General features: G+C 48.4%; 2 protein-coding genes across 4 annotated transcripts in view; one reads left to right on the forward strand and one right to left on the reverse strand.

The window, feature by feature from the left end:
• PRPF38A (pre-mRNA processing factor 38A) overlaps positions 1–711 on the reverse strand; it is an 11,595-nt gene extending 10,884 nt beyond the window's left edge. The window contains exon 1 of the mRNA XM_056532234.1: positions 541–711. Within this exon, the coding sequence (XP_056388209.1) occupies positions 541–670 (130 nt within the window). The 5' untranslated portion in view covers positions 671–711. The remainder of the gene's footprint in view (positions 1–540) is intronic.
• Positions 1–26,508, forward strand: part of ORC1 (origin recognition complex subunit 1) — an 80,751-nt gene that overhangs the window by 7,549 nt on the left and 46,694 nt on the right. The window contains exons 1-5 of one of the 3 annotated variants that reach the window (XM_056532231.1): positions 752–853; positions 6,121–6,223; positions 6,753–6,877; positions 14,371–14,549; positions 21,166–21,544. In XM_056532231.1, coding sequence (XP_056388206.1) covers positions 6,126–6,223; positions 6,753–6,877; positions 14,371–14,549; positions 21,166–21,544 — 781 coding nt within the window. In that variant the 5' untranslated portion in view covers positions 752–853; positions 6,121–6,125. Of the gene's footprint in view, positions 1–751; positions 854–6,120; positions 6,224–6,752; positions 6,878–14,370; positions 14,550–21,165; positions 21,545–26,508 lie in introns of those variants that run through there. The other 2 variants (XM_056532232.1, XM_056532233.1) reach the window with 2 other exon arrangements.

Raw genomic sequence — 26,508 nt, forward strand, 5'->3', positions numbered from 1 at the left:
TTGCAACAGCTGGAGGGCCATAGGCTAGCTGTCTGGGCATGCTGGGAGTTATAGTTTGGCATCAACTAGAGGGCCTCAGTTAGGCTGTTAGGCATGCTGGGAGTTGTAGTTTTGCATCTTCTGGAGGGCTGAAGTTAGGCTGTCAGGCATGCTGGGAGTTGTAGTTTAAGAACACCTAGAAGGATGCAGGTTGGCTACCCGGGCATGCTGGGAGTTGTAGTTTCAATTAACCATAGTTACTCTAGGGTTGTGTTCACACACAGCAGACTTGTTTGCAACTAAAGGACTGGTGCATAAGGTGGAAGTATAACAGACTAGGAAAGTTACATTCAAGTGAATATAAATATCACCAAAAAATATTGCTACATGTGAACATGCACCAGTGTTCCTCGGGCTGTTGAAAAACTACAACTCCCAGCATGCCCGGACAGCCAAAGGCTGTCCGGGCATGCTGGGAGTTGTAGTTTTTCAACCGCCCGAGGCCCCCTGGTTGGGAATAATTGCCAGACAATCTATGATGTATGCCCGCCTCCTACTCACCAGTAAGGCCGAAGCATTCCTCCTTCCAGTACTTGGACTCATAGATGCGGGTCCGTATAATCTTCTCCACCAGGTACTGCGGGTTGGTGCCGTGCACACTGTGCGCGTCTTTCACGGTTCGGTTCGCCATCTTGCACGGCGCTTCCCGTAACTTCCGGCTCTGGCTATTGACGTCATCAGCCTGCGCTGAAGCCACTTCCGGGTTACGGGACTGCCCTCTGTCTAGGTGACGTCAGTGGCGGGAAAAAGTTTTAGTAGAGAGAGAGATTGAGGCTCGAGTGTGCGTCTGGCAGCGGAAGGACAGTAAGGAAGGGTGAGTGAGTGAACACCTCAGTGCCGTGGTATTGTGGTAGAACTAGAAATCCCAGCAAGCCTTGCTTATTGATAAACTGTACTATAAACCTTCTAACATTTGCACCCAATGGTGTTAAAGAGGGGTTGACAGCTAATTTCTTTAGAGATACGGCGACACTCCTGTCTTCAGGTTGTATGTGGCATTGCAGTTTAGAGTCATTGAAGTGAATGGAGCCAAGTTGTTATACCTCACACAACCTGAGGAGAGGAGTGGCGCTGTTTTTTCAGAAATTATTTTTTTTCTCGGTTGCTTCATTAAGGTACACAAGATACTGATGGGTATATGCTCTTGACACTAGGGGAAAAAAAAGTCGTCTCCTCCCCGGCAGGATATGCCTGTCCACCTGCAGTGAGTTACAGTGACCCTACGATGGCCCCGACATATAATTTCAACATGTGATGGCCTCTCAGAGGCCATCGCATGTTGAAGGCAGCATCAACATACAATGCTTTTGTATGTCGGGGCCATCGCATAAACTGCTATCCGGCAGCGCAGACTGCTTCAGCTGTCACCGGATAGCCGTTTACGGTGCCCCGTGTGGTCCAATGATGTCTCTTACCTGTCCCCGGGCTCCGGAGCGTCCTCTTCAGGATTCCCTGCATCACCGGCGCTCTCCTCCGTCGTCATCCAATACTAGAGGTGTGCGTGCGTAGTGACGTGATGACGGCGATGGAGAGCGAGGATCCCGGGGAAGCAGAGACGTCCGGAGTGTCTCGGACGCGGTGACAATGATGGAGGGCGATGTCCAGGGCAGCGGTGACTAGTCCTATTCTTTCCATTGCACGGATCCATCAACATACGATGGTTTCAACAAACGATGGTTCATTTGGATCGGATTACCATCGTATGTTGAGGGACCACTGTAATCAGTTTTAGCTAGTGTCAGTTGGAGGCAGACACAGGTGATTGTAAATTGTATTACTCCTGGTTTTATTCCTGCTATGTGCTCCCTCTGGTGGTGATTTTATGATTTGCATCCCTGCAGTCTCTTCTTGGTCCTTTGGCTATATCTACAGGATTTTGGGGGGGGGGTCACTTCAATATTAGCACACTTTTGATAGAACTGTACCTCTCTTCTGAATTGTTCCCTTGATTACACTTGGCCAATGTTTTGGGCTTCCCTCTGGTTATGAGCATAATGTGTCTAGTGGGGTGTCCTAACATGTGCACTGGACCTTGTGCCAGTTGGCTAGCCTTTAATCTGCATGGTTTCCTACACTGATATGCCACCCATTGTTTATCTGCCGCACTCGCGGCTGCAGTTCAGGGGCCCACCTTCAGTGTGAGGTGCCCGCAGGAGTGAACCTGTGTTGACGGGTCCCTGTACCAGTCGACCAGACTCTGGGCTGCATGGTTTACTACTCCACCGGGTCACCTACCATATTCCTATCGATTCCATATTGGGAGTTCAGGTACCCAGTGGTCTGCATGGGCTCTGACACTGCCAGGTCACCTGCTTAATTCCTGCTATACTGCAGCTGCGGTTCGGGTATCCCACGGTTGTTGAGGTGTTTGGATGAGTGTCCATATGTGGCCGTCAGCACGGCTTCCTAATTTACAGGTCACCTACCTAGAGCTGGGCGGTATACCGGCTCATACCGAACACAAAAAAGGAAAGAAAAAATCGGAGTCACTTTTGCAAACAAGTACCGTGTCCGATGGACACAAATTTTATTGAAATGACAATGCAGACAAATTAAAACACATATATTGTGAGGAATACAGCACAAAAGGTGATATCACCGGCTCCGCCCACTAGAAGTTAATACATACTCTTGAATTCTGAAATATACGATCTGTATCTAGGGGCAACCAGGGAAAGTAAAATGGTTGCAAGATGTAAACAATAAAAGTGCATAATTGTGTATATTGCACCTAAACATTCATAGCAACAATAGCAGCAACACAGAAATGGGGTAAAAGGTGCTTGCAAGGAACAAAGTGTCATGTGCATAATGATGTGAACAAAAACCCAATACAGAAAAAGGACCAATATTACCAAGTAAAGGAGGCTGGTGGGCAGATGCCGGGATAGCACCACTCCAATGCACGTTTCGGTACGTCACCTTCGTCTGGGAGTGGCTCTATCCCGGTCCATCTGTCTATTTAAGTGTGGAACCACCAATCAATACACTGACCTGAAAATTGTGTCCAGCAAACACCTGTGGCAACCAGCGGCTCATGATCGCCGTCACATCCCACCGCCAGGGAATCTGGAACCGGCCGCGTCACATGACCGTGACAAATCACATGATCGCATCATGACGTCAACGCGACCGCCCAGATCCCCGGCGGAGGTTCATACTGAATACCAAAACTTTCTTCCTGCCCAATATGAATTTTTCCCCATACCGCGATACTGGTTGGTTCGCCCCCCCCCCCCCTCGAATGAATTTTCAGCCACAGCGGCTGTCCCTAGCGCTGCGCTTTCTCCCACATCGGGGAGCTAATCATATGTCACTCGTGAGCGCTGCTTCACCCCCCCCCCCCCCCCCCAATAATTATCAGCCGATGTGCTGTACTATCCTGTGCACAGGCTGCAAAAATAAACAAAATAAACTTTAACTCACCTTCAGACATTCCGCGTTACAGGCCTCGCGGTCCTGGGGACGTCCAGGGCGGGACATTGCTGCCGACGGTGATAGGCTGACGGCTCTGACACGTTCCCAGGAATGCAGCGGAGGAACCGTAAGGCCGGTAACGGGGAATGTCGGAAGGCGAAATAACGTTTATTTTGTTGGTTTTTGCAGCCCGGGCACAGGATAGTACAGGACAGCACAGCGGCTGATAATTATTGGGGGGGGGGGGGGTAGAAGCAGCGCTCGCAGGTCACATATGATTAGTTCCCCGATGTGGGGGACAGCGCAACGCTGGGCTGATAAACCGTGGGAGGGGGGGGGGAGAGAGAAGCCGCAGTGTGGCACGGTGTGTTCAACCTCATGCCTTCCGACAAGGGTCAGGATTGCTCTGTGGGTATGGCTTCTGGTTTTTGTTCGGAGGGTCCAAAGGTTTCGTCCCCTTTGGGATGTACCTCCTACAGCTTTATTATGATTCGTACGCTCCTTTCTTGCATGCGTAGTCAACCCTTTATCCACCACGAGTATCCCGGGTCCACATCCCTACGAGGGTTTCTGAGTTCCTTGGGCTACTGTTGTCACCCGTATGTGCACCCTTTACTGTGGGGCGGTGTTTAGCATGCTCGTACGTTACCTGGTGTAACCTTGATATTCCCTCTTCCGCAGGGGGTGCACCGATCTAAGGGCTTGGCACGGACTGTGCCAGAGTTAACCATGACTTCCTATTGTTTGTCCTTGTCCATCCCCCTCTTCGCTTGCGTTTGTGTTTGCGGGTGTGGGGAGTCTTCCTGTAGTAGGCACCTTTTCTAGGCGGCGGTGGCATGCCTTCATGTCTGGGATGGTTTTCCCTTCCTTGGGGCCTTAGTGATGTGGTGGTCTCAGGCAGGCATAACATTTCTGCCCAGATCTCTTAGCGATCCCCTTGTAGGGTGGTCTCTCCCTCACTCACGCTATTCTTGTCTCGACATGGCAGTACGTCTTCTGGAATTCTTTGCTAACGATGGCATGCTCACACTCTAAGGGCTTCCGGTAGACTTGGGGACTTTCAGTTCCCATGTCTGACCACTCCAGTATTCTGGTATACTCTTCTCAGGGCGTTCAGGTCCTTGTCCAGCCAGTCCCTTCTCCTCCTTTGGGGTCCCTGTACTCCTGTGACGGAGAGCTTTCTGGTCAGTCGGATTGCGCCAGTCTAGCCAATTTGAGCTTATGCATGGATGTGGTTCTCTGTTTTCTCTTTGCTGCTGTTTGGAGTCAAACTCTGAGTCTGCTATTCCTCTGGGATTCTCGCGGTGTCCCCTGAGACAGGGATTCTGGACCCCCCCCCCCCACCCAGTGTGTTGGTCCCAGTCGTCGGTCAAATCCATCCTATTCTCTCGGGACGGTTTTGTCTGTTTATTTTTTGGGGGGGGTTCTGGTCTCCGCTTTCCTCGTGCTCACCTTCTTCGGGGCGTAATTTGATCACCCTGGCGTTCTTTCATCAGTTGCTTCTGACTGGGGTTCCCTTTTTTCCATGTGTTTATCAGCCAGGCTAGCCATCTGGTTCCATAGCGGCCTTGCCTTGGTGTTGGTTTCTTACCTCCTTCCAGGATGGTTACTGCCCATCAGGCCTCTGAGACTACCTTTTCCTGTCTCTCTGTGGCCTATAGGTCTCCAGTCTTTACTACGGCCAGTCTCTTCCTTTTGGCTTCCTGGGCCACCTACATGGGTGGTGGGGCTTCCAGACGCTCCATTTCCGGGCCCTGGTTGTCTCTTGACCGAATGTCTTGCCAGCAAGCCTTGCAGGCAGACAAGGCTCAGTCTCAGGGCTGTGTGTGACATGACTGCACAGCCGCCCGAAGCTGGCGTTCTGAACACAAATGTTCTGAATGCCGTGATGGCCTCCCAGCGGCTGGATCCCCCACGATCAGACATCTTATACCCTATCCTTTGGATGGGCGATAAGATGTCCTGGGGCCCCTGTAAAGGGAATGTGTCATTAGTTTCACCTATGATACAGGCTTGCAGTGCGGGTGTCATACTTGCCATTACCCACTCCGTGCTCCTGTTCTGCTGTAGTTCTGGTTCTTCGGTACATGTCAAATGACCTGCTTGGTGTACGGGGAAAGTGGCGGGGGTCCCTGTGCACAGTGACGTTCGGCCGGCTTTTCCTGCTGCAGAATGGAGCTCCACTCTGCAGAGGTTCAGCACAGGGGAGGGAGGCATTAATAGGAAGATGCCGCCCGTCACTGTGCACCAAGCAGGTCATTTGCATGTACCGAATTACCCTAGCTCTGGCGGAGCAGGCACCGGTAAGTATCACTGTCATCAGTTTCACCCCCCCCCCCTACAAGTGTTAACGATAATGACAGATTCACTTTAAATCCTTAGGACAGTGCTTCCCAACCAGGGTGCCTCCAGCTTTTCCAAACTACAACTCCCAGCATGCCCGGACAGCCAAAGGCTGTCCGGGCATGCTGGGAGTTATAGTTTAGCAACAGATGGAGGCACCCTGGTCGGGAAACACTGCCTTGGCATAACATTTTTGCTGGGGACTTGATGCAGGTTTTCCCTATTGACTTCAATGGAGAAGAAATAGATTTGCAATGAAATGTGCGAGTTGTGTTGTAAATATTTATTTTAGTATTCTATATATTTTTTTTTATTCTGCAGACATCATGACCAAGTATTACACCCGTTTAAGAAGGCAACGTCTGTACAGCTGGTATGGGAGACCTGTGATAAAAGATAGGAAAGTCTTGCATCTTCATTATCAGTGAGTATTTCATAATATTTTCGCCGTACCGCTAATTTTTTTAATTTTTTTATGTACCCATTAAACTGATAAACACCTAATTGTAAACCAAGGGATCCCATTTATAAGTCAGCAGGGTCAATCTGGTGTCTATCGTGGCAGTAATCCAGCAGAGCATTTCGGCTTCTATTACAAATAGAGATGAGCGAATTTACAGTAAATTCGATTCGTCACGAACTTCTCGGCTCGGCAGTTGATGACTTATCCTGCATAAATTAGTTCAGCTTTCAGGTGCTCCAGTGGGCTGGAAAAGGTGGATACAGTCCTAGGAAAGAGTCTCCTAGGACTGTATTCACCTTTTCCAGCCCACGGGAGCACATGAAAGCTGAACTCATTTATGCAGGAAAATACATCAACTGCCGAGCCGAGAAGTTCGTGACGAATCGAATTTGCTGTAAATTCGCTCATCTCTAATTACAAACATTATGGCGCACGTGTGAACAGCGTTTTGAGGTCATACGAGTAATGTGAATTTGTCACTCGTTTTTAGGGCACTTGTTATGAAGTCAAGTGGAATTGAGGAAGTCAAAATAACTCCTGGAGACTTTGTTCTGATTGAAGGTGACGACGAAGACCGACCTTTTGTGGCAAAACTGAAAGAACTTTATGACGACGGTAAGAAGAGCGATCTTCAATATGTAACCTATAGATGGGGAGCTGCAGTCTTTCTGCATGCTCTAAAATGTCTACATGTGATTCAGGCTTCTCAGCCATAGAAGGTTGGGCTTCCCATCCTAATATTCTGTGCACATGTGCAGAGCCACCCTACATATAGCCTGTGTGACCCTAACCAGCCCGCACCACACCCTAGCCTCCCGTATGGGCACCTAGTACTGCAACAGAGAGCTTCTAGCTGTCACTGTAAGTCTGGCCATCAGTGCAGGAGTTGCTTGTTGTTTTTCTATATATTCCTATGTATTTTAAAGGGGTACTCCACTGCTCAGCGTTAGTAAAAAATAAAAAAAATTTAAAAAAATGTTCCGAACGTTTAGAGCCGGCGTCGGGGGGGCTTGTGACGTCATGGTCACGCCCATCCCCTCAATGCAAGTCTATGGGAGTGGGCGTAGCGGTCGCCACGCCCTCTCCCATAGACTTGCATTGAGGGGGCGGGCCATGACATCATGAGCACCCGGCCCCGTCTCATTCAGAACATTCAGAACATTATCTTTTTTTTTTTTCTTTTTTTTTTTTCGAATGCGGAGCAGCGGAGTACCCCTTTCTAAAGCTTTTATTTTTTTTATATTTTTTTTATTTACTTATTTTTTGGCTGCTACTTTGTAAAGCCAGCACTGTAGCGTGCATGCGAATGTATGTGGTAATGACCTGTAGTTCCGGTGCCCGGTATTCACTAATAATGTTCATACCAGTGCTTGTAGTGACAGACAGATGGCTTCTAACGTTCAAGTGCTATTAGAACCCTTACTATACATGTACAAATCAGGAGCTCGGAAAAACTGGGTGCTTTCTCATTAAAAACTTAGGAATATAGCACACGCTCCTACACAGATAGATATAGAATATATGTATGTGTGTGTAGGAGCGTGTGCTATATTCCTAAGTTTATGTGTGTGTGTGTGTGTATATATATATATATATAATATACACACACACTCTATCTATATATTTCTATCTACCTCTGCAGGTTTATGGTGAACTAAAGAAGTCTTTGATCATTTTCATGGGGAAGCTGTGTGCTTTCTCCAAGTAACTGATTTACATATGCAATGTAAAAATTTAAATGACGCCATAGAAAATTAGCTGTGGACGTTATTACGATGCATATGCAAATTAGTTGCTGGGAAAGCTGGGTGCTTTCTCCTTGAAAACAATCCAAGACTTCTTGTTCACCATAAACCTGTAAGAATTGATACATATACAAGCAGCCATATTATTATGCACAGAATATTATCTCACCTATGTTAGCGTTATTTACCTAATTTAGTGTGGTCAGGGGGCACAGGACTATAGGTATATAAATTAAACAAGTAAAGCCTACAGGAATATCCTGCACTCACTGCACAGCGTCAGACTAGAAGCTCCTAACCGGATCAGCCGGGGACCAGGACTGCAGAGATGTGTAGGCACTCAGAAGTGCCCCTGAGAAGCCTACGCATCTCTGCAGTACTGGTCCCCAGCTGATCCGGTTAGGAGCTTCTAGTCTGACGCTGTGCAGTGAGTGCAGGATATTCCTGTAGGCTTTGTTTGTTTGATACTAAGTCTATCCCTATATCACGTCCTAGCACCTCCGCTGACTCTATACTGGTCATTCTTCTGCTTTACCACTACATGTTACTCTCCACCTGTTAAGTGTTATTGGAATATGACTGTGGTGCCGTCCTACCTCTTCTGACAGACATAGTTATATCAATGCGTAAGTGTGTGAATGTGGGCATTTGTATGTATGAATGTGTATTTTGTGTTGAGTACATTTGTATCTATTGAGTGCATGCAATTGACTAAGGGCCGCCTTATACAGGGGGATCTGCCAAACTGTTATTGCCCTTTGTAATGGGGGCAGCTATCAGCCAATGAAGGAGCTAACATGGTTTTTTACCCGTCAAAACATTATCAACCAATGGCTGCACATCACCCCACGTTTGAGGGTCTCCTTTACCGACACTTGAGCAATGCAAGATCTGCATTTGTTCATTGTGGCTTGTTCTATCTAATAGGACCCTAAGGCTGGGTTCACACGGGCATAACTTGTGCAAAATGTCCACACGGACATTCTGCTTCAGCAGAATCCCATTGATTTCAATGGCATTCTCCTGCAATGTTAAAGGAAAACTGTCACATGTTCACTACCGCACTAACCACAGGTACTGACGGATAGTGCGGGGGACGCTGATTCATATAATCCCTACCTTGCCCGGATCCGTCCGACCATTCGCCTGCAATTTTAGTTTTTCTATATATGCAAATGTGGCTGTAACTGGCACGGGCAGGGTTTTCATGAGCTTAGTGGCACCGTGACGTCAGCGCCGCCGGCTTATGAATATTGCAAAACTACAACTCCCAGCATGCCCGGACAACCAAAGGCTGTCCGGGCATGCTGGGAGTTGTAATTTAGCAACAGCTGGAGGCACCCTGGTTGGGAAACACTGGTCTAGGCCTTATCAAGAAGAAAATGGAGCTATCGCTCATTATTACCATAAGGATTACATTACAGATAACCTCTTACCCTTACAGCAGCATTAAAGTGACAACAGTTGACAAGTTTTCCATAAATATTGAGTAAAAAAAACAATTCCTGGCTAAAATGTCCTTTTAAACTAGCTTTTCTCGGTCACCTGTTTGGGGGACACAGAGACCATGGGTATTATGCTGCTGTCCACTAGGAGGCTGACACTAGGCAAAAAAGAATTTGGCTCCTCCCAGTAGGATATTACAGCCCACAGGTACAGAGCTAACCAGTTTTAGCTTGGTGTCAGTAGGAGGCAGACAGAGTTCTCTCCAGACCTGGTATTTTTTCTTTTTATAATTTTCTAGCTAGGGCTGTATAGTTAGTTTTTTTTTTCTCCTTTGTTATTTTTCTAGGTTGGGCAACAGGAGCATGGTTCTACCTGATCGCCCACATGCCACAAAAGGGCACGGTGCATAGATTATGGGCCATCAACCCCTTCTCGCCAACAGTCAGCGCCTGGTGGTAGTGCCCTGGGTCGGGTCCCCCACTTTCCCCTGCCGGCCTTGCTATGGCAGCTTGGCGTGTTGAAGTGCGGCCTTTAGCTGACTGAAGATGTCTGGGTGAGTATTGGAACATGGAGTCAATGGGTGAGTATGAACTTCACACCTTTCCCATGTACTCATCCCAGGGGTCCCCCATTCTCTATAGCGCACAGCTCCTCAGCCACCATTGAATATGGCTGTGCTGGGCTGGTCCCTTCATGTCCTCTGGTGACACATGGTGGACTGTCCATCATTTATAAACCTGTTTCTGCAGGTTCAGTGCACCTCACATATTGGAATGTTTGGCTTTTGATCCGTGTATTGCGGCACCAGCCCTTGTGCACTGGGTGCTTCTAGCCCCTGTTTCAGAGTGACCTTTTTTCAGGTTTTCACAGCTTTCCCCTGCACCCTATTGGTCACTTTCGCTGGGGTATGCAGTTTTGCCGGAGTTTCAGACTTTGGGTCAGTAACCTGCATTCCTCGTCAGGGGCTGCTCAGTGGTTAACGCGGTTGCCTTGCTACACTGGGTTCTGGGTCTTAGATCCCACCAAAGACATCTGCATGGATGTTCTTCCCTGGCCACCCTTACTGCGTCCACGACTGCAGTCCCAGTGTCCCACTTCCTGGGTGACGTGACTGACTGTGTGGGCACTCACAAACTCCTTGTGGGTGGTCGAGGTCCTTTCCAACGCCCATGGAGGATGTGCCATCTGACGCAGCTGCTATTCCAGTACTCCACTGTGTGTGAGAGTCAACCGCTGTACAATGGACGCTCTACACCATCCATGGTGGTTGGGTTGTCTGCCGCAGTTGCTCTTCTGGTACTCCCACTGTGAGTGTGAGTTGACCGATGTCCCATGGGCCCTGTACGCCATCCATAGAGGTTGGGTCATTCGCCACAGCTGCTGTTCCCGAACTCCCACTGTGAGAGAGAGTTGACTGCTGTACAATGGACCCTCTACACCATCCATAGAGGTTGGTACGTCTGCCGCAGCTGCCATTCCGGTACTCCACTGTGAGTTGACCTTTTGTACCAAGTACACTCTACAAAATCCTTAGAGGTTGTGACATCTGCTGTGTCCGCTGTCGCAGCTTCAGTACTCTGCTATGTCAGAGTTGACTGCTGTTCTTCAGCCCTCTGCCATGCCCTTGGAGGTTGTGATATTTGCCGCATCCATGGCTGCAGTCCTGGTGCACCACAGCATGCGTCCCAGGTTTCCCCATCATCCATGGGAGCGTGCCTTCCACCTCATTTGTGGCTAAATTCCGGACCCTGCTTCCAGTGGGAGACAACCAAACGTTGTGTCCCTGCAGGTGTAATGGACCTTCTTTGTGGCAGCAGCATGGGTGATGTCCCATTGGTTTGCAGTCGGATCGGCTTTTAGTTCAAGGGTTCCAGTGGGTGACCTTGCGTATTCCTAGTGCGCTCTCTGATATGGCATCTACAGTGTGGGGGAGTGTATCGTTGGCCTTTCTGTGCCACTGGCTCACGTGTTTCCTGCTATAGTTTACACAGCACAGGGTCTGTGGGGGGGACCCTGCTCTTGCCAGTACAGCCATTTCTTTTCCCTCCTTTTGGGTGGAGTTGTTTGCAGTGTCCCTGCCAATGCTGAGGTACATTCATGTCAAGGTTTGGTTGTTTCCAACCCTGGCCCGTTAGGCTTTACATTCTCCACCCCAGGGGAGGCGCTTTAGTGGGCTATGTAGGCCTTCCACTCAGACTATTAGTGGCCCTGGTATGCACTATTATTACCTTGTATGGGATGCCTAGCGTTTCTTAGAACCTCTTGGCACCCCCATGGAGTTGGGGTGGCGTTACTTAGGTTTCCACTATTTCACAGGCGGTCCTTGCATTTCTCCTCCTTTTCTAGGTGGAGTGCTGTCAGTCTTCTGTATTTCCTCTTCTGACTGGCTCAGCCAACTCGTTTAACCCTTCCACTACTGGCTTGGGTGTTGCTTAGTGGGTGTCTGTCAAGATTCAGCCTTCGTGCTTCCCCTTCTTCTGAGGGGTTGTATGGCCCTTGCTGTTGCCCTTCAACCTCCCAGTATCGGAGGGTTTCTTTATTTTGCTCCTGCCCTCCCTCCTCCCCCTTTTTGGCAGAGTTCTGCTAGATATGGCTTAGTTGCAGCTGTTGCCGTCCTAGCTTTCGCAGGGGCAATTGTTGGTCCTGCCAGGACAGTTCCTGTTTTCTCCCCTCTTCCTCTGGGTGAGGTTCTGTTGGTTCTTGCTAGGTCCATACCCTGGCTTTTCCAGCCCCTCGAGCTGTCCTCTCCCCCGGTATGGGTACGTCTTGCTTGGAAGCCATCCTGGTGGTCCTTGTGCTTCCTTCTGCATGTGAGGGCTCTGTTCGCTGCTCTTACACTCCAGTGATCTTTCTGCTTAGTGTCTCTAGGCCTTCCTCTTGAGGCCTCTCTGTTCAGGTCGCCTCTGGCTCCTCGACAGTCTCGGCAGTAGCAAGTCCCTCCCCCACTTTTATTTTCTTTAAATTTTATATATATAAAAAAATAAAAATAAAATAAAACATTTATATATATATATATATATATATATATATATATATATATATATATATATAATTTTTTTCTTTTTTACTTCAATTGTGCTGTGCTTGCCCTCCAGTCTGGGTGAGTGCCCTCCTGCTCCCTGGTCATGTAGTCTTTTCCTCCCCTTGTTGCTTTGGCAGGGTTGACATCTCGTTGATCTTCCTCGGTGACTGTTGTTCTGGGATGTTACTCTCTCTGTCATCCAGTCCGTTTCCACATTGGAATCCCCTGCTTGATTGGCCTTGTCTATATCCTAGTCTTTTGGGTCTGCGGGTGCTGGGTGGCGGTGCCTTTTTCTCCTGGCTGCGATTCTCCCCCTAGTGTGTCGTTCTGGTCCCTCTCCCTCGGTATTTTGCCCTTTTGTCCTTTATGGCTCTCCTTGCCTTGGGCTCGCTGCCAGGGTGGCCTTTCCATGCCTTGCGCTATGGAGTGGTTGTTCCTGGGGCTTCCACCATTCCGGGAGTTCATCTCTGGCCTTGCAGGGTTCCGGTCCTACTCTTCTCCGCTGTTTGTCTGCAGAGTTGGTCTTTGCTCGCTGCTCCATGTCCTGCCTCGGCCTGGGTTGCTCATCAGCCAGAGTGTTCACTCTGGCTTGAGGTTTTCTGCCTCTCCTGGTTTGGGACTCCAGGGTCCCTCCTTTTTTTTTTTAAATTTATTTTCTTCATGGACCTGGGATCCTCTGTTTCTCTGAGCGGCGACTCCAGTGTTCTGGATAGCTCTGCTCCTTCCCTCTATTTGCGTTCCTCCTCCCTGCGAAGTGGGAGGGGCCTGGATTGTAGGATCTGGGGGTAGGAGGCCTTTCGGTCATCCTGGTTGCCCAGTCTAGCCGTTTCGTGTGTCTTATCGTGCATGTTGTTTTCTGCTCTTATGGCTGTGCGGCGTACTCTTGAGTTCTCTTCCTCCAGGTTTTACGCTGAGTGGCCTTAGGATTGAAGATTTGAGTTTAGACCTCTTGGTTTGGGTGGTTGGCGGCGCATCTTGCCCTAGCAGTCTTCCTGGCCGGTTTCTTCAGGCGCATGGGATTGTACATGAGTTTTTCTTTGTCCCATTCTAGCAGCTCTGGTATCCCCCTTCTGAGACTTTCTTTCTTGCTGAGCGTGTTCAGCTGCTTTTCTATTCTCTCTCCTCAGCCTCTGTCCTACGGTTGAGGTTGGCCTCCTGTCAGGGCTCTCCCTTCATGCCTCTCCGGCATGTTTCTATTCTGGGAATGGCGTTTCCTCGCCATGTTTGCCTTGCTTAGACAAATCTCTGCATTAGGGGTTCTCTTATCTCTCTTCTGTGTTTGGGCCAAACCTCAGTGGTTCTGTGTCTCTTTTCATCAGGGTTTTTTTTCTGCTCTCCTGCCGGGATGGTTTGGCCCAGCAGGCCTCCGAGGCAACCATTTTGTTGTCTATTTGATCGCCTGTTGGACCCCAGTCTCTGCACAGTTCCTTCCTGCCTCACCCCTGATGTTTTGAGGGGGCTGCCAGGTGGTTGGTTGCCGAGCTCTGTCTCGGGCCTGACCTTTCCTTTTCTAGCGGTTGTTTTTCCCACCCCAGGGACTGCTTTGGGACTTCCCATGGTCTGTGTACTCACCGTAACCTCCATTAGGGATCGCAGCACACACCCATGGATTCCTGGTCAGGTTGTTTGTCTGTTAATACTTTCTGGTGTCCTTTTGAATGTTTTCTCCTTTTTGTGGTTTGGCTTCTCCTACTGCTTTGTGACACAACTGATTAGCTCGGTGCCTGTGGGCGGATATATCCTGCCAGGGAGGAGCAGCCTTTATTTTATATATTTTTTTTTTTGTTCCTTCCCCTAGTGTCAGCCGCATAATACCCATAGTCTGTGTCCCCCAATGGAGGCTACGAGAGAGAGAGATTTTATACTGAGTGCCAAAAAAATATTTTGTATTTCAGGTGCAGAAAAAAATGCAAGCAAGCATGCCATCGTACAGTGGTTTCTGCGTTATGAGGAAGTTCCCTATAAGAAAAGGAAGTTGCTTGGGAGAGATCCACATCCCCAGGAGATCTTCTTGTATGATGTCAGCGCCTGTGAAAATGATATTGATGCTGAGACCATTATCGGGTCTGTTCAGGTAACAATGATGCATGATGCAAAAATAAAAATAGTGCTTATAGTTGTGCGTACATTCTGTTGTATTATCAGTTTGTGTACGTGATGCTTATCCTTTTGAATGAGTTCTCCAGATATTTAAAGGGGTTATCCAGGAATAGAAACAGAGCTTTGTCGGTCGCTCTTCATTGGGGGACACTTATACTGATTGGGTATATGCTCTTGCCACAAGGAGGCGCTGACACTAGGAAAAAGTTACCTCACTTCCAGTAGGCAGGTAAATCCTGCCAGGGAGGAGCCAATCAGTTTTAGCTAGTGTCAGTAGGAGGCAAGCCACAGGTCTGGGAGCGCCCCAGACCTGGTCCTTTTTTATTATTTTCTAGTAAGGGCTGTTTAGTTAGGTTCTTATCTCCCGTTTGTTTCCCTTTTTCAGGTGGGGGTTCAGGAGCATGGCACTACCTTTTTCCCCATATGCGACAAAGGGGCACAAAACATAAAAGTATGGGCCATCAACCCCTTATCGCCTTACATGTGGCTGTGCTGGGCAGGACCCCTCATGGCCTCTGGCGCCATTCTGGAGGGGATAGTCCGGTGAACCTTCCATTCCCCCTCTTCGGATCACGCATCTCTACACATGTATTGCGGCCAGGCACAGGATCCTGGCCAGAGACTCTATGCTGCTGCCCCAGTTTCAGTCTCTGGGGAAGCGGGTCTCTGGTCCTGCGTGGCCGTCCACTTCCCCAGTGGGGGCGTTATCTGCCCACTTACTACCTTGTGCGGCCAGGCCCAGTGTCCTGGCCTCGTTCTCTAATAGGCTGACCGAGAACTACAGCTGCAGGCAGTGGGTTTCTGGTCCCACGCGGCTGACTCTGTTCTCAGTGCAAGCACAACACCAGCCCGCTCACTCCTATCTGCTGCGGCCAGGCGCAGTGTCCTGGCCTCCTTCTTACAGGCTGATCGGAGACTTACAGCTGCAGGCAGCGCGTCTACGGTCCCAGGCTTACTCCTATCCCTTGCGGCCAGGCACAGTGTCCTGACCACGTTCTTTAGGGGCTGACCGGGGACCTACAGCTGCAGACAGCGGGTCTCCGGTCCCACAAGGCCGACTGCCCTCAGTGCTCCCCATGCGGCTGACTGCTTCCCCGGTGCCGCATCTTACCACAATTTCCCCCCCCCCCCCCTGCTTCTCCTAGTCTGAGGCTGGCTCCTGGGTCGGTGTTTTTCTAGCGCGCCCTCCCTTCTCAGCGGGCTGCGCTGTCAGTTTAAAAATAAATAAATAAATAAAAATCACCACTGCCCACATTTGGTGGTTTTGGGTGCCCTCAATTGTATTGTGGCAATTAATTGTATTGCGCCCTGGATTTTTCATTACTTCTTGAGTGCCCCCTTGTGGCAACCAAGCGCTATTACAGCCTTGGCCTTTCACATCTGTTTCTATCAGTTTAATATCTGCATGGTCCCTTTTCTAGGGACTGAATCGGGGGCCTGCTTTATTCCTTCAGTCACCCTGTATGGTGGTCTGCCTTAGACTATTTACATTGTCAGTTGAGGTATGCCCCTGGCATATCTATTTTCTGCAGGGTTCTCACTTGGTCAGGGAACATATGCGCACCAACGTGGCGGGTTAGTGCCGGGATTTCTCGATCCCTTGGAAACTGAGGATATATTCCGTGTCTACCACTGAGGGCTGAATTCCAGTCCCTCCCTACCGAGGCAAGACACTGGTCGGATGCCCTTGCAAGAGTTTCTGGCATGTCACACAATATGGGGGTGCTCTGGCGTGTCATACAATGATTCCCTCCTCAACAGGCTGCCACATCCGCGGCTAGGCCTCTGGATTATCCCGTCTACTGTGAGGTCTGCGTGGGCATTAATTGGTCCTTATGTTGATATGCCGGAAAGTAGTCTCGCCTGTCACTCATCTCTCAGATGCCGCGGCTGGCACTCCGGTGCCCCATTGCTGATGCAAGGTGTCTGACGGAGTGACCTGTTGTCTACTATGGACCCATATCAGTAAGCCAGACAGTGGTCTGTGTGGTCTCCTCAGCCGCCTGTCACCATCACTCAGCTGATGTATCTGAGGCTGCTGTGGAGGTGTACAAAGGTGTTCCTAGCGTGTCCTATGACTCTAGACTGGGTACAGGGATGCATTCCGCTGTTCCTCAGCCTTCCCTGATCTCCCAAGGTGGCGGGGAAACTATCTAGGGCTCCTAGGCCTACCCTCCCACATGCGGCAGTGGGGCACAGGAAGTGTACTTGTTGAGCCAGGCTGTTGTCTGCATGGTCTCAATCGCTGTCTGTCTCCCATATCTGGGCTGCCGCGGGCTTGGTCCGGTTTCCCGTACCTCTGCTGGTATAAGGACTCTGGATGATGGTCCCTGCCCATACTCTGGACTGACAGTCAGCTAGACTGTAGTCTGTTGTATCTCTTACACCACCAGTTCGCTCATACTCCATTACCTCACTTTCTGTAGGGGGGTTTGATGAGGTGTCCCTGAGCATTCAGGAATCCTATGCCAGTCAGCCCGTTGGATGTCTGCATGGTTTACTACTATTACGTCGGGTCCACTACCATACACTTCACACGCCGAGGACGGTAGTTCAGGTTATCCACTTCCAAGGTGTGGTTTTGAGTCTCCCCATGTTGCTCCATGGGCCTTATACAATACACCACATACTGGTTTGCGGGGTTCCTTCCTTTACCAGGTTCCTCCCTACATGCCTGCTGCTCTCTAGGCTGTAACCCATTTTCAGTGTGTGATTGTCTACTGCACCCTATGTAGCATTTTGGGTGTGTTTTGTGCTTCTTCCATTCGTAGTCAGGACTCAAAATGAGCTCCTCCATTCCTTTTTATATGTTGTTGCAGGGTTCCTGGGGACTAGGTCCACCCAGTACTTTGCCCCCTTACCTTCAGGTGGCATTTCACTGCTCCTATAGTGCTTGGCGTACTTTGATCATCCCCCATCCACAGGGGGTACGGGGATCAGGGAGCTTGGCATACTATCCTAGTATGTTGTGGCGTGTCTTCTTTTCTAGGTCGGCCCTTATGGTTCTTTGGGCCTTAGGGATGGTTGTGGTCTCGGGCAGATTTGCTCTTCTGCCCCGACTTCTCCGTGGTCCTGTTTGGGGGGCAGTCTTTCTGTAAAACACTTCTTTTTGTCTAGAAGTAGACATTTGTCACCTGAAGTGTTTTGCGGATGTTGGGTTTACTCTACAGGTGTACGTCTTCCAGGCAAGTCGAGAACCTCTGTTTCCCATGTCGGCTGCACCAGTGTTCCGGGATGCTCCTTTTCAGGGCATTCTGCTCCCTTTTTGGTCTTATTCCTTCTGTCTCCTATTGGGGGTCAATATACTCCCGGTTTGATGGGCGTTCTGGTCATCCGGATTACTCTACTTTAGCTTATTTCGCCTCCCAGGTGCTTGCGGCGGGCCCCTGGGACAGAGGTTTTTGGTCTGCATCTGTTCTGGTCATCTATTTTCTGCACCAAGCCTCTCCACAGCCAGTCTCCATCCTTCTTCCTTTTCTTCCAGTGTTTTTCTGGTCTCCACCTTCCGTACTTGCCTAATGCTGAGGTGTACGCTGCTCTCCCTGGCGTTTTTTCTGCTATGTTCTCTTGACTTGGTTCACTCTGGATGGGGTTCTCTTGTTCGTGCCCTTTTCCATTTTTGTTTCCCAGCCAGCTTAGCCCTTTGTCTGGAGTTGAATCCTACCTCTCCCCGGAATTGTTCCGGCCCTTCTGGCTTCCTAGTCAACCTTTTCTTCTCTCTCCTTTTATGGACTGTAGCTTTAGAGTCTCTACATAGGACGGTCTCTTCCTTGGTGTCCTAGTCCTTCTCCATGGATGGGGGTTCTTCCGGGAGCTCTGTTTGTGGGCCTCAGTTGTCTCTGCCCTGAATCTTGTCTGCGGGCCTTACGGTCAAGTGGGTTCGGTCTCTGTACTGATTCCCCTTTTGCTTTTGGTTGTTGTTTTCCTCCCTAGGGGACTCCCATCAGTATGTGTCCCCCAATGAAGAGCACCTGAGAAGATATTATTTTATTTTTTTTTCTACTCCCCGTACAACCTCGTTCTTGCAGCCTTTATTAGGGGACTTCGCACCCACCCATTTCTTCATTCTTAGTCTGGATTTTCTTTTCTTGTTGTGGTTGTTGTTTGTTGTGTTTGTTTGTTTGTTCTTTTTGTTTTTGGGGTCCTTCAGACATATTTCTTTATTGGCTTCTCCTACTGCTTGGTGACAAAACTGATTACCTCACTGCCAGTGGGTGGGTATATCCTGCCAGGGAGGAGCCGACTTTTATTTTATTTATTTTTTTGTGTGTCAGCACCTCCTAGTGGCAAGAGCATATACCCATTAGTATAGGTGTCCCCCAATGAAGGCTACGAGAGAGAGATTTTACGGTGAGTACAAAAAAAAAATCTCCTTATTTTCTTTCAAAAACAGCTCCATGTATGGTATTACAGCTTGACTCCATTGACTTCAATAGAACTGAACCACAATACAACACACAACCTGGGAACGGACAGGGTGCTGTTTTTGAAGGAAATTAGCTGTTTTTCTATTACTGGATAAACCCCTTTAAATATTTATGGATTAACGTTAGGACATACTATGAAATATTGGTCATGGCGAGGGGGCGGGGGGGGGACTGCTTCCCTGGCTTCTGTGTAGATGGCATCTCCTTGAAAACATCGAAAAATGTCTGATATTAAAATCTACAGAAAGGAGCAATCTTCCTTTGTCCTGCAAGCAGCTATGCAGAAAAGACATCCACAACGGTTGTATGAAATATGAGAAGTGTTACTCTTTGTACAAACCCTTTAACCCCTTAAGGACTGAGCCCTTTTTCGCAATTCTGACCACCGTCACTTTAAGCATTAATAACTCTAAAACGCTTTTACCGAATATTCTGATTCTGAGATTGTTTTTTCGAGACATATTCTAATTTATTTTGGTGGTAAATTTTCGGCGTTACTTGCATCCTTTCTTGGTGAAAAATCCCAAAATGTCATGAAAATTTAGAAAATTTAGCATTTTTCTGACTTTGAAGCTCTCTGCTTGTAAGGAAAATGGATATTCCAATTTTTATTTTTATTCACATATACGATATGTCCACTTTATGTTGGCATCATAAAATGGACATATATTTTTACTTTTTGAAAATATTAGAGGGCTTCAAAGTAGAGCAGCAATTTTCTAAAATTTCATAAATGGCAAAATCTGAAGGGGGGGTGGGGGTGTCTCAGGACCCACCCTCGGCGATGTGCCGGGATGCCTGCTGAATTTCAGCAGGCATCCCGATACGGTCCCCAACTGGCTAACGGCGGGGACTGTAATTCCTTGAGGACTTTAACCTGTTAAGGATGGCGGGCGTATCCATACGCCCCCGTTTTAAAGGGTAGCTCCCACCATTATATATATATATATATATATATATATATATATATATATATATATATATATATATATATATTTATTTATATATATATATATATATATATATATATATATATTTATATATATATATATTTATTTATATATATATATATTTATTTATATATATATATATATATATATATATATATATATATATATATATATATATATATATATATATATATATATTTATTTATATATATATATATATATATTTATTTATATATATATATATATATATTTATTTATATATATATATATATATATATATTTATATATATATTTATATATATATATATATTTATATATATATATATATATATTTATATATATATATATTTATATATATATATATATTTATATATATATATATATATTTATATATATATATATATATATTTATATATATATATATATATATTTATATATATATATATATATATATTTATATATATATATATATATATATATTTATATATATATATATATATATATATTTATATATATATATATATATATATATATATTAATATAATATAATTAATATAATTTTTTTCTGTCCCTGCCTATTGCACATCTATCCCTAACCCCCTCCCTGCTTTTATTTTTTTTTTATTTATTAACTATATTAAAAATAACATTTTGTCTGCCTGGTAGCATGCTCACTACCATGCAGATTTCCCCAGCAGGCACCACGTCACTGATGACTGCTGGGGGGGACTTCTGCCCTTAGTTCATCTACACAGGGTGCCTCCAGCTGTTTCACCACTACAACTCCCAGCTTGCCCTGACATCTATTGGCTGTCGGGCATGCTGGGAGTTGTAGTAGTGAAACAGCTGGAGGCACCCTGAACTATAACTTAGCGCCATGCGGCGCTACGCCCGCCACCGCCGCATACCCCGTTCCCCCTGTCACAAACAGCTGGAGGCACCCTGTGTAGATGAACTATAACTTAGCGCCATGCGGCGCTACGCCCGCCGCATACCCCGTTCCCTCCGTCACTCACCTCCGCCCCCCACCAAGCATACCCTCTTCCCTCTGTCACAAACAGGTGGAGGCACACTGGTTGGAAAACACTGCCATAGGGAGTCGTATAGCAGGAACAGTGAGACTCTTTCTGTGCTTATGTAGTTACTGGGTACTTGAGAATATATAAACTGTATGAATGAAAAAGGTTTATAGTAATGTAAAATGTTTCTCTAGATAATGCAGCTAAAGCCTCATGATCCTTTTCCTGAAGAAAATAAGTCTGGAAATGTCCTATATGTCCAGTTATCCTGGGATGGGAAGACATTCAAACCAGTGACCTCCAGTCTCTTGGAAAGTAAAGGGGGAAATGCTGTGAATAATTATGGCCCTGTATCCGATAAAACCTTACCGAGGCCCCAGTTCTTCTCAATGGAGGGAGATGTGGTTGAAACCAGACAGATCACCCGCAGTGCAACCAAGGCACCAAAAAATGAGGCCGAAATAGAATCTCGACATTCCGCCTCAAAAAGTTCTCATTGCAAAGATAGAGGAGCACAGAGGATATCCAATGGAACGGTCACCCCCGGAGCCAGGAAAAAGCTGCATTTGAACAGTAAGTTTTTGAAGATATATTAGTGCTGGGCGGTATACCGGTTCACACCAAAATTTTTGTGCTGCACAATATGAATTTTTCCCATACCGCAATAACGGTTGGGCCCCTCCCCCCTCGGCAATAAATTATCAGCCCAGCGCTACAATGTCCCCATCGGGGTAAATACTCACATATCACCCTCAAGCACTGCCCTCCTCGTCCTCCTGTTTGTTGCGGGCCGCCACCGCTGACTGTGATACTTTACGCGGTATCACTGTGCCCGGGCTGCAAAAGATAAACAAAATAAACTTTCTCTATCGGCTCTATTGGGGGACACAGAACGTGGGTGTATGCTGCTGTCTCTAGGAGGTGTGACACTATGGTAATAAAAAAAAAAAAAAAAAGTCGGCTCCTCCCAGCAGGATATACCTGCCTCCAGGCCCTGAGCTAATCCGTTTTAGTTTAGTGTCTTGCAGGAGGTGGACATGGGCTGGAATTCTCCAGACCAGGTCTTCTGATTTTTTTTGTTTTTGTGTTCCTAGTATAGGGACGTGTTAGTTTTTTTTATTCCTTTTTCTTTCTTGTTTTCAGGTGGGGACTCAGGGACTCCGGTTCCCTGTTTCCCTATTGCGAGTAAGGGGGCACAGAGATTGCGTATATGCGCTGTTCGCCCCCCCCCCCCCCCCGCCAACGGTTGGTACCTCATGGGTCCGGGTCCCCCTATTCCCCTGCTTGCCTCGCTCGCGCATAGCAGCTAGGCGTGATGCAGGCGACAAAAGCTGACTGAAGACCTCAAAACAAGGCGTGCTCCACTTCCCAAAGGAAGTCCTCTTCCTTTCGGACCCTTGGCCCCAGCAAGGGGTCTGAGCAGGCGCCTTCGCGGGACAAGAAGGCTCCTTCGTTACGGGCGTGCCCGCCTTGAAAGTCGGACACCAACTGTTCCGGACGGTTTGTAACCAAATCGGGCAACCGCAAACCCGCTTCCGCATCAAGTGAAGCCCCCACCCGCAGTTTTTTCTCGGGTGGGAGGTCGTCTCTACTTTTTCGAGACATCTGGACCACACACATTCAGGACTCCTTGGTCAGGGACGTGGTGTCCAACGTTTACCGAATCGAATTCGCCTCCCTCCCGAGGGATCGCTTTTTTCGATCCCGGGCCCCCCGTTCTCAAGAGGCTCTCCAGTCTCTACTTCTCCAAGGGGTTATCGTTCCCGTTTTCTCCAGGGGAACGTTTTTCGGGGTTCCTATTCCATTCTTTTTGTGGTCCCCAAGAAGGACGGTTCTGTACGACCAATCCTAGACCTCAAGCGTCTCAACCGTCCTCTTCTCATCTGCCACTTCCTAATGGAATCTCTCCGTTCGGTAGTGGCATCCCTAGAACAAGAGGAGTTTCTTCCTTCGGTGGACATCAAGGATGCCTACCTTCATGTGCAAATATTTCTAGGCCATCATCGGTATCTCCGCTTTGCGGTTCCGGAGGGGCATTTTCAATTCGTAGCCCTCCCCTTTGGCCTGGCCACGGCTCCTCGGGTCGTTACCAAGATCCTTGCGCCAGTGATGGCCCTGTTGCGGTTGAGGGGAGTCTCGGTGATACCCTACCTGGACAACCTTCTCATCAAGGCTCCCACCAGAGCCCAGACTCTGGATCACTCTTCACATTCTGGATCGCTTCAGGTGGGTGGTCAACCGGGACAAGTCCGTCCTCTCTCCCAACTAGTCTCTGATCTTCTTGGGACTTCACTTCAACATGGCCCATGCCTGAATTAGCCTTCCGCCAGTCAAACGTCTGACTCTTATGTCAGGAGTCCGCTCCCTTCGGACTCAGGTCCCAGTTTCCATCCGCACTTGTATGAAAGTCCTGGGTCGGATGGTGGCGGCCATGGAGGCCGTACCCTTTGCCCAGTTTCATTACCGCCCTCTTCAGCTGGTGATTCTTCCCCCAATGGGACAGATCTCCTCTGTCCCTCGATCGCAAGATTGTTCTCCCTCCAGGATCCATCAGTCTCTGCTCTGGTGGCTCCGCTCCCCCCTTCAGGGGAGGTCATTTCTTCCCCTTCTCTGGCAGGTAGTTGCAACGGATGCCAGTCTGTCGGGCTGGGGCGGTGTGTTCGGGGATTGGACTGTTCATGGGCTCTGGTCTCCCCGAGAAGCCCTTCTTCCGATAAACCATTTTGGATAAACCATTTTCCTATAAACATATTGGAACTACGGGCGATTCTTCCTTGTCTTTTTTTTCTTTGGGAGTCTCGGCTTCGGTCCCGTCCTGTCCGCGTCCAGTTGGACAATGCCACGGCACGCAGCTCGGCAGCCATGCCCGAGGTGACAAAGATTCTCATCTGGGCGGAAAGCAAGGTTCCGGCCATTTCGCCGTTTCACATTCTGGGTGTCTGCGACCTCTGGGGCATTCCAGACGTGGACCTCTTCGCGTCTCAGCACAATCGGAAGATCCTTCCTTTTGTGTCCAAGTTCCAGGACCCTCAGGCTCTAGCCGTGGACGCCCTAGTGATTCCTAGTGATTTTGGGCGGGGTTTACCCTACCTGTTCCCTCTCCTTCCGCTCCATCCCAGAGTTCTGAGGAAGCTCAAAGCGGAGGATGTTTCCGTCATTCTGGTAGCTCCAGATTGGCCCCAAAGGTTGTGGTACGCCGACGTAGTCAGGCTCCTGGACGACGCTCCGCTGCGCCTTCCGCTTCGTCCGGACCTGCTCACAGGGTCCTCTTTGCCACCCCAATTTACAGTCGCTGCATTTGACGGCGTGGCGGTTGAGACCGCGGTTTTGAGGGCCCGCGGGTTCTCTTCCAAAGTCTTTCTCACCATGCTCAGTGCTCGTAAGCCCTCCTCGGCAAAAATTTACCACCGTACTTGGCGATCTTATTTTCGCTGGTGTGAAGCTCAGGTCCTGTCTCCTGTGACTTTCTCGGTTCCCCGTCTTCTCTCCTTTTGCAGTCTGGTTTGGAACTGGGGTTGTCTCTCAGTTCCCTTAAGGGTCAGGTTTCGGCCTTTTCTTTTCCAGCGTCCTCTGGCTTCTATTTCTCATGTCCGGACCTTCCTTCAAGGAGTGGCGCTGCTTTCCCCCCTTACCGATCACCCTCTCCCCCTTGGGACTTGAATCTGGTTCTGAGTGCCCTCCAGGGTGCACCCTTTAAGCCCCTTAGAGAGGTGTGTCTGCGCCTCCTTTCTTGGAAGGTGGAATTTCTTGTTGCTATCAACTCCATCCGGAGGGTGTCTGAATTGGCGGCTCTCTCCTGCCGTTCTCCGTTTTGGTGGTCCACCAGGACAAGGCTGTTTTCCTGCCCGATCCTTCCTTTTTGCCTAAGGTGGTTTCGGCTTTTCATCTCAATGAGGACAACGTCCTCCTGTCTTTTTTTTTTTTTTGTCCCGCTCCTTCTCATCCTAAGGAGCATTTACTCCACAAACTGGATGTAGTTCGGGCTGTTAGGTCCTATCTCTCTTTTACTTCATCAGTGTGATTCCTTTTTCGTCCTCACGGAAGGTCGTCGTAAGGGACAATCTGCTTCCAAGGCCACCATTTCTCGGTGGATTCGGTCTGCCTTTTTCGGAAGTCTATCGCTGTAAGGGGAAGATTCCTCCTTTCAGGGTTGTGGCATAGTCTACCCGTTCTGTTGGGGCATCCTGGGTTCTCCAGAACAGAGCCTCGGCCTCGCAAATTTGCAAGGCGGCTACCTGGTCGTCTTTGCACACTTTCTCGAGGTTCTACCGGGTTCATACCTTCGTATCGGCTTATGCTAGTCTGGGCCGTAAAGTGTTGCAGGCGGCAGTGGAACGGCCGTCTGCCTGACTGCTTATCTGCCCACCCAAGGGACGGCTTTGGTACGTCCCACGGTCTGTGTCCCCCAATGGAGCCGATAGAGAAAAGGAGATTTTTGTTTACTTTCCGTAAAATCTTTCTCGAAGGATCCATTGGGGGACAGCTCCCACCCTTTTTTTTTTTTTTCTCCGGTTCTCTGTCAGAGGGTGTGTTCAGTTGTATTTTTTCATCTGGTTCTCAGACAGTTTGGGTCTTCTTTTGACCCGTCGGTCCTCTCCTATTGCTCTGGAACTAAAATTGATTAGCTCAGGGCCTGGAGGCGGATATATCCTGCTGGGCGGAGCTGATTTTTTTTTTTTTTTTTTTTTTTTAAATTACTATAGTGTCACACCTCCTAGAGACAGCAGCATACACCCACGGTCTGTGTCCCCCAATGCTTTGAGAAAGAGAGATTTTACGGTAAGTGTTAAAAGGAGATTTTTAAACGCCCCTTCCCCCGTCGGTCCAGACCTGCTTCCTGGGGATGGGAACGTCTGAGAGCCGTCAGCCTATCACCAGCCGCAGCGATGTTCCGCCTCGGCTGGTGATAGGTTGAGCGTACGGTTATGTAAGAAGCCGGCCAGCTTATCACCGGCCGAGGTGGGACATCGCTGTGGCCGGTGATAGGCTGACTGCTCTCAGACGTACCCGTCCCCAGGAAGACCGTGAGGCAGACGTAGGAAGGTGCGTTAAAGTTTTATTTTGTTGATCATTTGCAGACTGGGCATAGGGATACTGTGGAACTGCCATAAGTTACAAAAATACTGTGATACACATATTTGGTCATACCGCCCAGCTCTAGGATACATTATATTTACAGCCTGTGTTTGCTGTATGCATTATTTAAGGGGTTATCCAGAGAAAGAGACCTAATTTTTTCCTGAAACGGCACCACACCTGTCTGCAGGTTGTGTGTGGTATTACAACTTGACTCTGCTCCCTTCAGTGGGACTTGCAGACAAATGTGGTACAGTTCAGTTTTTTTTCTAGTGCTGGATAACCAGTTCAGAATACATTCACGTGTACTGGTTTGCCCCAGTGTTTTCCAGACAATGTGTATCCAGCTGTTGCAAAACTGCAACTCGCAGCATACCAGGACAGCCGCTGGCTGTCCAGTCATGCTGGGAGTTGTAGTTTTGCAACAGCTGGAGACACACTGTTTGTAAAACACTGGGTTA

This window comes from Hyla sarda, chromosome 7 (assembly GCF_029499605.1).
Source record: "Hyla sarda isolate aHylSar1 chromosome 7, aHylSar1.hap1, whole genome shotgun sequence".
Lineage (NCBI taxonomy): Eukaryota > Metazoa > Chordata > Amphibia > Anura > Hylidae > Hyla > Hyla sarda.